This window comes from Neofelis nebulosa, chromosome X (assembly GCF_028018385.1).
Source record: "Neofelis nebulosa isolate mNeoNeb1 chromosome X, mNeoNeb1.pri, whole genome shotgun sequence".
NCBI classification, from domain to species: Eukaryota; Metazoa; Chordata; class Mammalia; order Carnivora; family Felidae; genus Neofelis; species Neofelis nebulosa.
The window spans coordinates 39240714-39258040 of NC_080800.1; the positions used below are offsets into that span (position 1 = coordinate 39240714).

Consider the following 17327-nt stretch of genomic DNA (forward strand, 5'->3'; position numbering starts at 1 on the left):
GGTCCCGGTGGTGTGGTTAGCGCCTGTCTGCACCTTCCTGGACTGCACTGGCCACAATTCCTGACAAGGGAGGAAGTGCGACCACACTTACTGACGGGACTCTGTTCTAGCTTGAACTTCAAGGATACGAGAATATAATGCGTAAAATGCGGTCTTCTGAATTTAGAGAAGCAGACGGATTATAAACTCGATCGAGATGTCAGATGTGACTGTATGTGAGTAACATCAAGTACGCTAATTTAACCTCACCAAAAAGTCAGGAAAGGCAAAGTAACGATTACCAGAGAATGCGGATTCACGACCCACCCACCCCCACCCCGCTTGCACCATGGATATAATTTCTAGTCATTACTTACGTTAAGTACACTGTTGTGACTCAAGAAATGCTGTGTAATAATAGTGTCTGTTAAATGGGATATTTTAGCATATGAGAAATATAAAAAGTCAGCGTGACTATAAAACGCATCATAATTTTGCATTTGCATAATTTTCTGTTTAAATGCACGATGCTCGTGTTATATTAGCTTTAAAGGCACAGACTCCCTTTTTTTTTTTTTTTTTACATAATGCATAATTGTATAGAGTGACCCAGAGAAGTGAGCAGAAAGAAATTAAGTGCCAGGGATCAACCAAAATGGACCATCGGGCATCTAGAGCTGATCTGTTTGCCGAGGACGGCTAGATTTAGAGGACGCCAGAGAAGTCACTCTGTCTCTGCAAGTTCCCTGCCAAACGGTTAGGAGACTAACAACATACCATGTCTCACCAGCACCACGTTCATTTTCCCAAATGCAACTTTGCAGTCTCGAAATCGAGCTGGCAGACAAGCATTGACCAAATGTTGGGGCTTTGCGCTGAAGGGATCAGATGAGGTTTGGAAACCTTTGCCACGTCCTTCACATTAAGACCATCTTTCAGTGGGACGGAGGTCAACGTCTTCAGTTAACTCGTCTTTTCTTTTTTTTTTTTTTACATTTTTTTTTTCAACGTTTTTTATTTATTTTTGGGACAGAGAGAGACAGAGCATGAACGGGGGAGGGGCAGAGAGAGAGGGAGACACAGGATCGGAAGCAGGCTCCAGGCTCCGAGCCGTCAGCCCAGAGCCCGACGCGGGGCTCGAACTCACGGACCGCGAGATCGTGACCTGGCTGAAGTCGGACGCTTAACCGACTGCGCCACCCAGGCGCCCCTAACTCGTCTTTTCTATATATGTTTTTTTTTTCTTCTTCTTCAAGTTTTAAGCCTACCCCGAAGACTTACTGATTCTACACAGGCATCAACATTTATTAAAAACCAAATCCTCCTTCCCAGGGATCTGCAGACCACTAGCAACTCCCCAACAGCCACCACATGCACATGCCTGGCTGCCTCGTGTTCACAGTCCCCAAAACTAATGTGCCCAACTGCGTCCACGAGAGAGCACGACTTTTAGACAGTAACAGAAGAGACTACCGATGTGGCCCCCTAAGGCCCGTGCATTGTGACTAATCTGGCAAGCAAATGCCGTGGAACAAATTCCCTTAATGAACGGAAGAGTGAAATCCAAAGTGTTTTTTGTGCCAACCCTTTGTGTATGCTGTGTGCCTTCTCCCACGACAGGAAGATGCCCAGGAGGCCAGGAATGCTACACAATGGGAACACCAAGACATGTGGGGTGCTCATTCTAGTAACAAAGTGCCTTGTCTCAGACAAGAATATGGGAGGAAGCACTACCCCCCCGCCCCCCAGCTCCAAACCCCAACCTGGGAGGTCGGCAACCCTCCTCCCCACCATCACTTCCACTCAGGGACAGGTACCTGGAGCAGGGCCCAGGAAGGGGGCAGGGCTGGCTGGCAGGTTTCACAAATAGGGCTTTGTTGTTCGGGTTTCATGTCAGATCCTCTGCCTGCTTCTACGATTCTCATAACGCCACGGAACACGCAGTAGGTTTCTGCGCTCCTTCCGGCCTAAGAAACTCTTTAACTCCACAGCTCCTAAGTCCTACTACAACAACCTGTACCTAGTAGGTTCTTTTTTTTTTTTTTTTTAAGCTTATTTCTTTCTTTTGAGAGAGAGGGAAAGAGAGAATCCCAAGCAGGTTCTGTGCTGTCAGCACAGAGGCTGATGCGGGGCTGGAACTCACAAACCGTGAGATCATGACCTGAGCTGAAATAAAGAGTCAGACGGTTAACCGACTGAGCCACCCAGGGGCACCCCGCCCCCCGGTAAGTTCTTAATAAACCCCTTCTTCTCATTCTGAACTGAACTCATCTGAAGAGAACGGATGTCTAAGGAGAGAGAAAAGCTGGAAACATGGCTGGCCTTCACCAGGAAAGGTAGAACAAACTGGAACGAGAGACTCAGAGAACTCAGATAAGCAGTATACCCATTGCAGTAAGCAGGAATTCAGTGAAAAGAAAAGCATTCAGATTTCCATTTCAGTTGCTCGACCGGAGAACATGGAGCCCGAGCTGCAGTCAGGCAGAGGGCCGGCTGTAAAGGAAAACGGAAGCCTCCGGCATCAGGTAGACAAGTTCAGAGCTCAGCTCACCCTTCACTTACTGCATAGCCTTCGACAAGTCAGCCTCAGCTTCTTCACCTCAGCTTTTTAAGCCTTTAAAGCCTCGGCTTCTTCACCTCTAAAATGGGGACAATGAGTCTCGAATCGTTGTTAGGAGTAACACAACAAACGCCTGCCAGCAAATGCTCAATGAATACCATGGTAGCTATTCTGAGCTTAGCATTTGCAACTCAAAAGCAAAATCCTAAACTACAGAACACAGATTCTAAATTTTTAAACGTTATTTTTTATTTGCTTGATTTTTTTTACATTTATTTATTCTTGAGAAACAGAGCGACAGAGCACCAGCAGGGGAGGGGCAGAGAGAGAGGGAGACACAGAATCCGAAGCAGGCTCCGGGCTCCGAGCCGTCAGCACAGAGCCCGACGCGGGGCTTGAACCCACAGACCGTGAGATTGTGACCTGAGCCGAAGTCGGACGCCTAACCGAGTGAGCCACCCGGGCGCCCCTTGATTTTTTATTTGAGAAGAGAGAAAGAGACAGCACAAGTCAGGGAGGGGGGCGGAGGGAGAATCTTAAGCAGGTTCCACGGTCAGCACAGAGCCCAACGCAGGGCTCCGTCCCACGACTGTGGGATCATCATCTGAGCCCAAATCAAGAGACGGACGCTCAACTGACTGAACCACCAGGCACCCCGAAGTATTATTTTCTAAGTGACATACGTGTTACTTACCAATTCCATATTTAGTCTTGTAATAAGTCTTTGTAAAGTTATCACAGTCGCAAAGAAGCACTTTTCTTCCCCACACGTTGATGGTGGTTCCTATGAACAGGTCACTATCTTTGTAAAACTCCTGGTCTACTTTCCCGAGCTAATAAACACAAAGGAACAAGGCGTTGGCGCCACAGACCCTCTGAAGACTTACGCAAAAGAAAAAAAAAATTGTAAAAAAGAAGAAAAAAAACAAACCCTCATTTGTATCATTTATAATCAAGACACCCAGTCAATGTTAACATCTGGAAAATACGTGTGTATTTATTCACATGTGCGCTTGAGCCTGTTTAGGATTGACAGAGGTGCAACGCAGATGTTTATATATTCATTAACCACGTTCACAATCAATCTCACAAGAGAATCTGTGACGCACCCCGTATCTCAGGTTCCAGGAAGGTCACACCGGAAACAGCAATGAAACGTGAGGTCCCTCACCTTGTATTTATCCAACAGGTAGCCGTCTGTTGGTCTCCCTGTCAAGCCACGATACACGTTAAGAACTGCTCGATCTGTTATCTGACCTGGCTGATAGACTCCAGGTGGGCCATACTGGAAGAGAAAATCCAAACGAGGTACGAGTAGGTGGCTTACTGAACACAGAAGATGGTCGTGGTGAGGGGCCCAAGCCGGAAATACGCATTGTATGAGAAGGGGACCAAAACACACTGCCCCAAACACGCCTCTCGGGTGTATGGACTATTTTGAGCTGGTTATTCTGAAGAAAACAGCAGAGGCAGGAGGAGCTGGGTACAAGGTTCCCTTTTGTTTAACCCACTGAGCCACCCAGGCGCCCCTCTCAAGTTTCCCTTTTGTAGAAAGCATTTACATCTATAAAGGAACTCTCCATTTGTAAGAATGTCTCCCTCTGTGTACCAGGAAGAGAAGGCAGGCTGAACATCTCTAAAACCTCTGACCAGCGGGGAAGACAACTTAAATCTGCATTAGCCAGCGCACTCTCGTTCACCGTGCTTTCCCTGGTGACCCCCTATCACCGGCTTCCCCCCCACCTGGCCACTTGACCCCCCTGTAGCTGGAGATGGTATTTAAGGTGGTGGCTTGGGCCATTTCAGGAAGTTCCTCCATTTTCCTAAGTCTCTCTCATGACTACGGGAGGTATACATGTTATTCAACATTTGCTGGGTTTTCTCCTGTTAATCTGTCTGTCGTTACCGGGGAGGGGAGGGGTGGTCTCAGCCTAGAAGGGTAGAGGGAAACTTAGTGTTCCTCCCCCAAATACGGTTCTCCTCTGCCCTCATACTCCATCCACCTCTCCCTCTACTTCCACACCCATCCTTCAAGGCCGTGCTAAAGGGCTGTCTTTTCCCCTGACCCTTCCCGTCCTCCTAGCCTGTCCCCAGTCCACACCTCCATAGCACCGACCACAGGGCTAGACCCCTCCGTGTGGTTTCTCTGAATGCCTCACCGGCAGCCATCTTTTTTCCTCTTCTGGAAACTACGAGAAACGCCCTGAGGAAGAAACCATGCCCTGCCCACGTCACTCAGCTTAGCATCCTGCCCAACCCTGAGTTCAGGAAGCACTAGCCAGCCGAGAGGGACCACGTGGTGAGGTGGCAAGAACCCCAGAGTGCAGGCGGCCTCTACCGGAAACCGTGGCCCGGAGCAAGCCAGGGTACTGCTCCACGCCACGCACCAGACGTGGTCCCAGCAGTCGCGTGAGCTGCAGGAAAGGTCTCAACCAACTTCACTGAATGGAAAGTGACCCGTTTATCACATACAGAGGAGGAATCTGAATCATCCCTGATAGGTGTGACATAAAACACAAGTTCAAATGTGCGAATTTATGACGTGGCGGGGGGGGGGGGGGTGAGTCAGCCAAGCAACATAGAGAAACAGTACCTTTGGAGCATTTTCTCTTTGCCACTTACTAGCTACAGGACTTGGAGCGAGGTATTTACCTTCTGGGAACTTCGGTTGTTGTTTTTTTTTTTTTTAAATGTTTATTTTTATTTTTGAGAGAGAGAGAGACAGAGCACCGGGGGGGGGGGGGGGGGGGAGGGGCAGAGAGAGAGGGAGACACAGGATCCGAAGCAGGCTCCAGGCTCTGAGCTGTCAGCCCAGAGCCCGACGCGGGGCTCGAACTCATGAACCGTGAGATCGTGACCTGAGCCGAAGTCAGACGCTTACCCGACTGAGCCACCCGGGCACCCCCCGACCTCCGCCACCCCGAGAACTTCAGTTTTGTCATCAAACTGCAGTAATAGTACTGATTCCTTGCTCTCTCAAAGGATGCCTGAGTGTCGAGGGACTGCTTACTGCTTTCTTTCTCTCTCTGCCAGGAGAATGGAAGTTCCATGAAGCAGGACTTAATCCATTTCTTTCTCACTGGAACCCCCAGAGCTGGCACACAGTTGACAATAAATATTTGCTGAATGAATGAATAAAGGAAGCAACGAATGTCAAGACATACCGCAAATGTCCAGTACGTCATTATTATTTTTTATAATTAGTCTACTGGTCAAAGCCATTCTAAAAACAGGCTTCCCAGGCTACCTGAGCCAAAGTCGGAGGCTTAACCGACTGAGCCACCCAGATGCCCCCATCCCATTCAGCTTTTACAGTTACTTTCAAAGGGAGGCCTTGTGAACAGCGTTTCAGAGATAGAAAAATACGCTCAGAGAGGTTAAGTGACTCGCCGAAGGTCACACAGCTTTTAAGGGGCAGAGCCACAATTCTAACCCAGGTCCTCTGTCTCTCTGTTGTTTCTTCTGCCCCCAAGTTACTTAGCTCTCAAATGGCCATAAACGTGTAGGAATCAGTCCAACAACTCTTTTAATAGTAACTAAAATGCAAAAGCTGTCGTTGATGTTAGCCAGTGGCTAGTTGGTGACTGGTGGCTACTTTCCTAAGAATCAGTCCTGGGCATATGCTTGTCGTGGGGGGAGGGGGTGTGTGTGTGCACGTGTGCGTGTGTGTTTGCACACTCAGAGCTTAGACCAAAACCGTGCAATTCCTCAGTAGGCTACGGAGGCCAGAGGCCAATGCCCCATCCAAGGGCATGAGCAATTCTTCTAACTAGAGAGTCACTTACTTTCCGAAAACTGATTACGAACTCAATGCTGAATATGTACTTCCTCTCACATTTGACTTCTTTTTCTGTTTACTTGCTTGAATTCAACCCAGAAAATTCCAACTTCAATTTGTTATATGCTCTATATTACTTTCATAGATGTATGTATTTTTTTAAGTTTTTATTTATTTATTTATTTTGAGAGAGAGAGAGAGTGAGTGAGTGAGTCACAGAATCCGAAGCAGGCTCCAGGCTCTGAGCTGTCAGCACACAGTCCGATGCGGGGCTCGAACTCGTGAACCGTGAGATCACAACCCGAGGGAAAACCAAGAGTCAGACACTTAACCGACTGAGCCACCCAGGCGCCCCTCACACATGTATTTTAACACAGAGAGCACAAAATGAAAGTTTTCCAAACACCCGTACTAACACTTGGTAACTGTGGTCATTGCATAGTCATAACCCACAACATTCCAGACAGTGAATGGTGAGTCTTTTGGCCCGCAAGAAAAACTCAGAAAGTGGTTCCGTGTCTGCGGCTCACCTTGGGTAGCTTTTTCCTCCGGAGGAACAACGATGTGGCATCCCGGCCTGAGCAGGGTGGCATCACTTCTTTGATTTCGATGGTATCGTCGCACAGAAAGTAATGCAGAATGAGTTCTCGACGGTCCCCGAACATCGAGGCTGAGTCATCCCACAGGCAGAAAAAACGTAAAACCTTCCTATTATAGTCAAGAAACTGTTTCAGGGTGTCACAGGACTCATAGGGACGTAAGGGCTCCATGCGGTCTAGCGTCTGAAAAATGGGGAAAAAAAGGTCAGTAAAAGTGGTTTTGCATAATCACTTCTGGGATACACGCAATCAAAGCACATGAAGAGATCTTTCCCATAGACTATTCCGGGATATTTTTAAAAATTTCAAAGGACTTATGACATACGTGTATATACACCGACAGCTAGTTTTTGCCTTAAAAATACAATCCAGGGGCGCCTGGGTGGCTCAGTCGGTTCGGCGGCCAACTTCAGCTCAGGTCATGATCTTGCGGTCCGTGAGTTCGAGCCCCGCGTCAGGCTCTGTGCTGACAGCTCAGAGCCTGGAACCTGCTCCGGATTCTGTGTCTCCCTCTCTCTCTGCCCTTCCCCCTACTCACACTCTGTCTCGCTCTCTCTCAAAAATAAGTAAACATAAAAAGAATACAATCAAGTAGTAGGAAGCTTTTAATATTAAACAGTATTTTAATACACTATAGTTTTATACTGTTTTTGAAAACTGGTTTTTCTCAAAGAGTTAAAATTCCTTTTTTTTTTTAATGTTTATTTTTGAGAGAGAGTAAGGGAGGAGGAGCAGAGAGGGAGACAGAGAAACCCAAGCAGGCTCCACGCTGTGAGCACAGAGCCCAACATGAAGCTCGAACTCACAGACCGTGAGATCATGACCTGAGCGGAAATCAAGAGTCAGACGCCAAGCCGACTGGGCTACCCAGGTGCCCCACAAAGACTTCAAATTTTTAAGAACACACAAAACTAATGTGTGGTGACAGAAGTTAGAACAGTAATTGCCTCTGGGTAGGGGAATGACCAGAAAGGGAGAGAAGGGAAGTTTCTGGGGGCGATGGAAATATTCCGTGTCTTGATTTCTGTGTCACTTACTAAGTCGTATATGTTTTTCAAAACTTTGTTGATCTGTACACCTAAGATTTATATACATCTGAGCCTATGGTAATTATGTCTCAACCCCCCAAAGACACCGGTTGGGCCTTTTCGCTGAGAATCTGTATCTGTAGATCCTTCTAACACATCCAAAGATTTTTGTAAAAGTCAAGGGAAGAAACAAGTCATAGTTTTATTTTGCTCCAAAGCTTTAGATATCGAGGCTCTGGAAGGCTATGGAAACAGGAGCAGAGCCAATGGAGAACCACCGCAGTCTTCTTGGTGTGACTTTTCTAGACTTGTAGGTCCTCAGCCCTGTCTCGGAGCAAAACTTCCCCCATTCTACCTGATGCAGCTAAACAGGACGGTTATAAAGGAAGTGCTCACTGGCAGGAGAGAGGCAGTCCCCTATCGGGTTATGTAATCACATTTGTAATTTCTCAAAACGTGCTCTCCGTCCAGGGCAGTTTATGTGCAGACTTACAGCAGAATTGGGGGAGACGTGATGGCCTTCCAGAGGCTCCTAGCCTTCTTCTTTGCCCTGGATCTTTACCCAAAACTACGGGACCTCTACTTTCATCAATTGAAAAGTGGTTTCTTTGGCGTCATAAGGCCTTTAAGAAACGCATTACTGATTATAAACCATCGGGGCTCTTTCCGGCTTAAGTTAAATTGCTTAATTTTAACTTCGTATCTGAAGGCAGCCAACAACTGGAGAAGTAAACGCATTAAAGTCAACATAAAAGCCTCTTATTAAACTCCTAATTTTCCACAGATTTCTATATTTATGGAAGAGCTTTCTCCCTGAGGGAATAAATGCTAAAATCATTTTCCCCAACCTAAGGAAATTCTTTAAAACCCTTCTTGGCTGTTCTTGGTATTTATTCTCGATTCCCGGCACAGAAGATTTTTTTTTTTCTTCATAAACCTATGGAGGGGCACAGTGCTCTCTGCATTTAATACAACGCATCATCATTCCTAAGCACTATCATATAATACCGACTGTTCGTGAATGAGCGCAGCCATATGCAAAGGGTGGGAACTCATGTGGATCCGGTCCTTTCAGGTTCTCCTCGTTGTAAAGGCTTCATCTAGTTCTAGGCTCTTGTGCCCAGGATGTTTGGAAAAAGATAAAAATAAACCCAAACTTTAAATCTGCTTGTATACCAACAAACACAGGTATAATGCCACGGGGACTTCTCCTTAAATATTCCAGGATCGACAATATGCATATCTCAGGAGGGTTGCGTGCCTACAGGAACGTTAAAGAATAATTCTGCTGGGGCTAGGGGGTGGGAACAGATGACTGATCATACGTGCGGCTTTCAGCAAGAGACTAGAGCAGAACCAAAAGCGAGTTTTATTCTAAATTCCACGCTATCTTTCGGCAGGGAAATTGATTACAAATTTGAGAAACAAGAAAAACGAGATTAAACGCATCTACAGGGACAGAAAGGAGAAGTGCGGTTATCCGTTCCTGGGTGGGAAGAGTGGCTGACTGGAAAACGTCATGAGGGAACTTGCTGGGAGGAGGGATGTGTTCCGGGTCTTGATTTGGGTGCGGGTTACATGGGTGTAGCATTTGTTAAGACTCATCCCATGGTACACTTCATTTCGGTGTACTTTACTCTGTCTAATCCTACTTCAATTTAAAAAAAAGAAAAAGAAAGAAAGAAAATGACCATAATCAAATTCTGGGTTAAGAAGCACAAGACTTGAGTTGAAGCCCAGGTATCTGACCTTCCACCTGACACTTGCCCTTTTGGGTGTTCTGATTCTTCTGTAAAAAAATAAATAATATAATATAATATAATATAATATAATATAATATAAAAATAAAAATAATAATAATAATAATAATAATAATAATAATAATAATGAAGAAGGAGAAGGAGAAGAAAAAGAAGAAGAAATTTAGGTCAAGGGATCATTAAAAAAAAAAAAAAAGACAACTTTAGAAAGACAACACTACCAACACTGGGTTCTTTCCTCCCTGTACTAACTGCGATCAGACTTTGAAGACAAACATGCTTTTATAATGGGGTACATCAGGGTCATGGCCCTTCCCACTCCTCTAGAACACATCTGATGCCACCATTCGCAGAGCTGGGAGTCCTGAGGAAGAAGGAAAATGGTATGCCCAAGGTTTGGTGCAGTTAATCAATAGTAAAGAAGCAAAAACTACTCTGGTTCCCAGAGGTAGGCAACCAAGATGGGAAAAGGTAAGCCGGGTAAGAGTGGACCTAACTCTTATACTGTCAGTGACCACAAAGCCAATCATGGGCTCTTGGAAATTGCCTCACTGGACTCCTACCACCGGGAACGGAGACTCTCTGTGGAGAGAAGCGAGGGTGGGGGTGGTGAGAGAAGACTTTCCTGCACTGAGCTCAATACCCAGAGTTCCTTCCGGCCTCAAGGAGAACAGGATAACTCCAGTGACCATGACCCCAAAAGTGCTTTCACATCTGCATCCGGAACGCAGATATCCTCGACTGAGCCCCCTTTATGGATTCTCATTCTGAAGACAAGAACTCACGGATGTTATCAATCTCTTACCTCTCTCTGTATCTTCATGTAAGGATCTTCTGGACACCGTCCTGGGGGGTTTAATTTGACTCCTATTTTCTTCAAAAAGTTTTTTGTGAACGTATCAGCATCATAAATCTTGAATCTCCGGCCATAAAAGACAACGTCTGTGTTGATATTGAAATGATACACAGTATAAAACTGATCTTCATCAGGAGGTGGGAGAGAAATCCGATGACGCCGGATAGAAGTCCCTATGGTGTGGAACAAAGTACAACCGTTTCATCGGATGGCTAACAAGGAAGAGGTCACAGCACGTCTCCGTAACGACCCTGAATGCTTTCCCAGAACGGGGAAGTGGGCAAAGGGCTGGTTCTTGGAGTATGTTCAAACTCTGACAGCACCTGAGGGAGCTGAAACTTTTGAGGTCCACAGTCACTTACCAGCCTTGCATGCTATTAGAGTTGCCTAACTGGTACCGGGGAAGCACTTTAATAAACCATAAAGACTAGGGAAGGCAGACTAGTAAGCTTCAATATGGTAGGTGCCAACACCATGATTCACAGCTTCTACAAGCTTCATGGAATCTTCTTTCCTCTACCAACCTCTCCTCCCTCCATGTTTGATAGCCTCTGTTCACCTCCTCCCAACCACCCCTACAAAGTGATGGTTATCAGAGGCTTTGTAGTTGTAGACGGTGCTCTGGGCCAAAGGTTCTGGATCACATCCCGTCTTTTACTTCTAACCCTATGATTAGCCCATTCGCTCCTCCTCTTGAGAGTATAGACCCAGGGTACCCAAGTATGCCCAAAATGGTGGTTAGCCACTGGCGGTAAAAGGGTTCGCTTCCTGAGCCTCGCTTCCCACAGGATGACACAACAAGGACCACGTAACTCCTGCCCACGCAGGGGGTTACATGACAGGAGAGGAAACCCTAAGCTTAGAGAACCTAAATCTTTTTATAACAGACAATAAGCATCACAGGGAGATACCACCTGTATTAGACTGGGCGGTAAGCATGTTCTGGAAGGAGACACCACTCTATCTTCCAAGGCCGCGAGCAGACCCGCCCTTTGCTCCAGAGGGAGAGACTACCTTTGTCTTCCAAAGCTGTCTGCCATGTAAACATCCTGGAAGAGAGTCCAGAACAAAGAGCAGGCAGCGTCTCTGCTCGTGAGATCCACCAAAATGCGAGATACCGTGGAGAACGGTCTCTCAACATCTGTGACTGACTTTGGCCTGAGAATCTACTCCACGAGCTTAAAGAGAGAAAGAGGTGAGCAGAGCAAGCTGAGGGTCTGACGGTTGAAGTAAAAGCGGCTTGGGTGACCTCTGTAGGGAAGGAAGTATTTCAGTATAAAGATGTCAAGCAAGCTTCTTCGCATTTTCTATAGCACTGAGAACGGCACCTTTCCCCAAAGTCTAGAAGTACTCAGAAATTATTCATTCCTATTCACTATGGAACGTTTCATGAATATCTTTATGTGCCAGGAACTGTGTCAAGCTCTGTTCCATTATTCTACTAATCATCTTTTCACACTGGTAAGGGGAAATTAACTAAAATGATTTTCATCTTCTTTTCTTTGTAGCAATTTTTAATTACTTGGTACATTAAATTAAAATAATAAAACTATAAAATTAGAACTGGCCTAGAATATCTTTAAATGTACTACATAAAAGATGATATAATTTTACTGCAAAAAATTATACTTCAATTAGCCTTTAATTCATGCCACTGAAAACAGTATGCAAATTATTTGATCATTCAAGATCAGACAGTGAGAACAAATTGCATACTGAAACATCTATAAAAGCATGGGCATTTCAGGTATTTTCAGAAACCATCATATATCGCTTTAAAAATACTTATAGTGTGACAGTTTTTAAGATATATAAAATTTATTCAGTGGCCAGGAGCTCCTTCAGAAATTCCATCTATCTTGCATTTGGACTTCATTATAAAAATTCAAATAAGCAGGTTATGCTGATTTCTGTTCGGTAAGACTTCGAATAGGAATGCTCTATTTCTCTAGGTGGAAAGAACCAGCCCACCTACAGAGCTTTTTTTTTTTTTTTTTTTTTTTAACGTTTTATTTATTTTTGAGACAGAGAGAGACAGAGCATGGACGGGGGAGGGGCAGAGAGAGAGGGAGACACAGAATGGAAGCAGGCTCCAGGCTCTGAGCCATCAGCCCAGAGCCCAACGCGGGGCTCGAACTCACGGACCGCGAGATCGTGACCTGAGCCGAAGTCGGACGCTCAACCGACTGAGCCACCCAGGTGCCCCAGAGGTTTTAAATAGTAATAATCAGAATCAACATCACGGCCCTAGCATATGCCTTCATATACATTTTCTCATTTAATCTTCACTGGTCCCACGAGGCTGATAATGCACGAGACAGAAGAATCCAGCGTATGGATAAGAAAGTCAAGGTTCCACGCGGCCAAGTGACATGCCCGAGGGTCACACCCTAACAAATGGCAGAAAAAGATCTTGAAAGCCGGGGTTCCAAGCTCTAAGGAGATACCAGCCCTTTCCATGGTTTGCGCTCAGCCACATCTCACTGAACACTAGCCACAGATTACGTAAGTGAAGGAGAGGAGGGAGTGTTCTAGGCAAAACAGGATGGGGGGGGGGGCGCCGCCTGGGTGGCTCAATCGGTTAAGCATCCACCTCTTGATGTCAGCTCAGGTCAGGATCTTGCGGTCTGTGAGTTCCAGCCCCACATCGGGTTCCGCGCTGACCACGTGGAGGGTGCCTGGGATTCTCTCTCTCCGCAACCTCCCCAACTCCCACGTGGGCGCACGAGTGCTCTCGCTCTCTCTCAGAACACACACATCAACTGAAAACAACAACAAAACGGGATAGAAACTGGGAGAATTGCTGCCGGCCGCCAGAAAAGGAGAGCGACAAGATAGAGTCGCTCTTCCAAAAGAACGGCCTCTCTTAATTCTCCAAAAGCAATTTTCTGAGCAGAGCCCACTTGCCTGCTGCACCAACGCCCCCCTCTGGGTGGGGGGAACCACCCCTGCATTAGCTGACCCCATACCCTCCCAGACTCCCACATTTCCTTATCTGTGCTCCCACCTCTCCTCCACAGGGCATGCCCAAGAGGCTAGAGAAGCTCTTTGAGGTAACAAAGAAAAGCCTTGACCATTCGTGGGTTGGGAAGAAAAGGCAGGCCTAACACTAAATAGGAAACTTTTCAATAACAAGAAATCCAAAGCCACGCGGCGCCTGGGTGGCTCAGTCGGTTGAGCCTCCGACTCTTGGTTTCGGCTGAGGTCGTGATCTCATGGTTCCTGTGTTCGAGCTCCCGTGTCGGGCTCTGCACTGACAGCGCGTAGCCTGCTTGGGATTCTCTGCCTCCCTCCCCCTCTGCCCCTCTCCTGCTCGCTCGCTCGCTCTGCTTCTCTCTCTCTCAAGGTAAGTAAATAAATAAATAGTTTTAAAATCCAAAGTCACAATTCCACACTAATTAGAAAACAAGTATGTGGGCCATTTGAAATGGACAGTTGCACCTGAGAGCTTTCAATAATATATTCGTGGTATCCCTCAACTGTGTCGTTCGGGGATCGAAATTTCTATTTCTTGGTATTCTGTGTGTGTTTACAGTCCTCCATGGTAAACGGCAGAAACCCCACCAGCAAGAATCTGTTCTGGAATGCCAAAGAAATGGGCAGGATGGCATTCCAGAACAAGAAATAGAAATTTCACATGAACCATGAGATCAAAGTATATAAGTAAAAAATAATGCTCTAAAACTGGAAAAACAAGAACGGAAGGACCACCTCTACCCTTTACATTTTTAAACGTTTGCCTTCTTGACTGCCCCATAAAGACAATTTGGGCAGATGTCCGCGCATTGGGTGCCCGCTTTTAAGCTCCTCCTGATCGTCATATTTTCTCTCTCTCTTCCTTTTTAAAGACCCTGGCTATCTGATTATGCTCTGCAAGCTTTAACTTTCCAACATTTCCCTGTGGTTTAGATCAAAATGATGACATATCCATTTATGTTTAACGCATTTTCATTTCACCCCCTTGGGACTTGCTTTAGATCTTTGGTCATACCACTAAATTTAGTTTTTAGACATTCACCTTCCAGAATTGAGACTACCACCTCTTACCTCTAAACTTTCGGTATGTTTAGTTCATTTTAGTAACACCGCACACCTAGGATACATCTGAGTCTAGAGACAGGGATTTCTTAGGTGAATGAATATTCAACCGGAATTGCCACCTGTCGCTGTGTCAACTAAGTTTGTATCCTAAAAATGTTAAGACCCTTCAGTGTGCTCAGACACAACAGAGTATCTTCTCTTATGTTCACGATTATTCCTCCGCTAAAATGACTGTTCCATTTTGATTTTTACAAAATGTCCTTCTTTAGCGTTTTGGTGTTATAAGAATGACTTTTTTTTTTTTTTTTAAATATACAGATAGTCTGACACCTGTCTTGTAACAAAAGAATACAAAATGGAAAACTCCAGGGGGTGCCCAGGTGGATCAGTCGGTTAAGCGTCCGACTTCGGATCAGGTCATGATCTCACAGCTCGTGAGTTCGAGCCCTGCATCAGGCTCTGTGCTGACAGCTCAGAGCCTGGAGCCTGCTTCGGATTCTGTGTCTCCCTTTCTCTCTGCCCCTCCCCTGCTCGCACTCTGGTCTCTCTCTCTCTCGCTCAAAAATAAACACTAAAAAAATTTTTTTTCAAGAAAAGAAAATTCCTTGCCTCTGATCATAGTAATACTGGGGCACCTGGGTGGCTCAGTTGGTTAAGCGTCCGACTCTTGATTTTTGGCTCAGGTCGTGATCTCACAGTTTGTGGGATCAGGCCCTGCGTCGGGCTCTGTGCTGACAGCGTGGAGCCTGCCTGAGATGCTCCCTCTTTCTCTGCCCCTCCCCTGCTCGCTCTCTCTCCCTCAAAATAAAATAAACTTTAAAAAAAAAATGATCCTATGCATGTCCCCCCTAGCCACCAAATGAGCGCTAGCATGACAGGTGCTCTAATGTCCCCTTATATCATTGCCTCCTTTCCTAGTTTTCCTTACACACCCCAGGATCAGCTCCCAAGTACCTTCCCAACTCCACCCCTACCACTTTCCCACCTCTTGATCTCATGCTGTTCCTTTTGGCTAATAAATATACCTTCATCTTTCATCTTTATCTGGAGAAACTTGTGAGGTACCACTCAAATGTCTTCTCTAGTGGATACTGGCGTTTCCTCTTCTGATCCCTCAAAGTATCTGGTGCCATTTCTGATGCCTGCGTTCTGTTATGGACATTGTCTACCACTTGCCCTTTCCTTTTATCTTTCCTCCCTCCTCTCCTTTGTTTCTTCAACAGGTATTTATTGAGCAGCCCCCATGCACCAAACACCTGTCCTCACAGGTCAATGACTTACCTCCACTCTTAAATTCTATTCTGTTCCATTCAATGGCAACCCCTTCCCCAAGGTCTACCCTCTGGGGTCGCCAGATTTAGTCAGCACACTGAAATATAGGATGCCTAATTAAATAGGAATTCTAGATAAACAGTGAGTAATTTTAGTACAGGTAGGTCCCAAGCAATATTTGGGACACACTAAAAACTTTATTGCTTATCTGAAATTCAAATTTAATTAAGCATCTTGTATTTTATCTGGCAACCTTACCACCATCCCTCCTCTGCTTTATGGGATGTAGTACTTAGATGGACTATATGCCCAACGTGAATGAATGACATATGAATGTAATATTTTGCGATTACATTTGATTAGATTATCCTACAGTATAAAAAATATATAAAGTATTATGTTGAAGGGTGAAACAAGTCACTAGTGGAAATCAGTTGTTTTTTTTTTTTCCATGTCTATTCACTTTTGAGAGAGAGAGCACACAAGAGTTGGGGGGGGGGCGGGTAGCGGGACAGAAAGGAGGGACAGAGGATCCTAAATGGGCTCCACACTGACAGCAGCGAACCCGACGTGGGGCTCAAACTCACCAACCCAGAGATCATGACCTGAGCCGAAGCCGGACGCTTAACCGACTGAGCCACCCAGGCATCCCAGCAATCAGTGTTCTTTTTTTTTTTAATTTTTTTTTTTTTCAACTTTTTTTTTTTTAATTTACTTTTGGGACAGAGAGAGACAGAGCATGAACAGGGGAGGGGCAGAGAGAGAGGGAGACACAGAATCGGAAACAGGCTCCAGGCTCCGAGCCATCAGCCCAGTGCCCGACGCGGGGCTCGAACTCACAGACCGCGAGATCGTGACCTGGCTGAAGTCGGACGCTTAACCGACTGCGCCACCCAGGCGCCCCCCAGCAATCAGTGTTCTTAACCAAGGACACGCTAAGAAATGGAAGCCGGTTCTTGACCCGCCCCCCGGTCTGCACAATCAGAAGTTCTTGGAGTGGGCCAGGAGATTATGATGAGTGCTCTCAGCTGAGAACAGCTGGCATAGACCTCACCAGAAAATTATGGTACCTTTCTAATCATTAGCCTTTCTTTACCATAGGTTAGTCTGGACTGAGTAGTGGCCGACAAACAATGATTCTCTTAGACAATTGGAAGTAAAACTACTGGGATTAACCTCTGACATTCTTGGCTTGGTGTAACATTGTTTTAACCACATTCCAACAGAACAGCAACAAACTCTATACATATGACACGTCTAACCAAGAAGACAGTGATGTCCTGGCAAGAAATAAAAGCAAGCCTTGAGGTGTGACAGTGACGTGTCTTATACCACACATCGACCTCTCTGCCAGCATGGATTCGTGAACATTAGAAATACGTCGTTCTGATTAGAAGCTGTGTGTAACTGAATGCCTAGTTTGGCATCATGCCTCTCTTGTTTCTGGCTTATTC

General features: G+C 45.9%; 1 protein-coding gene across 1 annotated transcript in view; it reads right to left on the reverse strand.

Moving 5' to 3' along the window:
- Nucleotides 1–17327, reverse strand: part of EFHC2 (EF-hand domain containing 2) — a 204501-nt gene that overhangs the window by 103449 nt on the left and 83725 nt on the right. Inside the window, exons 4-7 of the mRNA XM_058714481.1 lie at nt 10510–10733; nt 6848–7099; nt 3711–3824; nt 3234–3372 (exon numbers count right to left, since the gene is read on the reverse strand). Of these exons, the coding sequence (XP_058570464.1) occupies nt 3234–3372; nt 3711–3824; nt 6848–7099; nt 10510–10733 (729 nt within the window). The remainder of the gene's footprint in view (nt 1–3233; nt 3373–3710; nt 3825–6847; nt 7100–10509; nt 10734–17327) is intronic.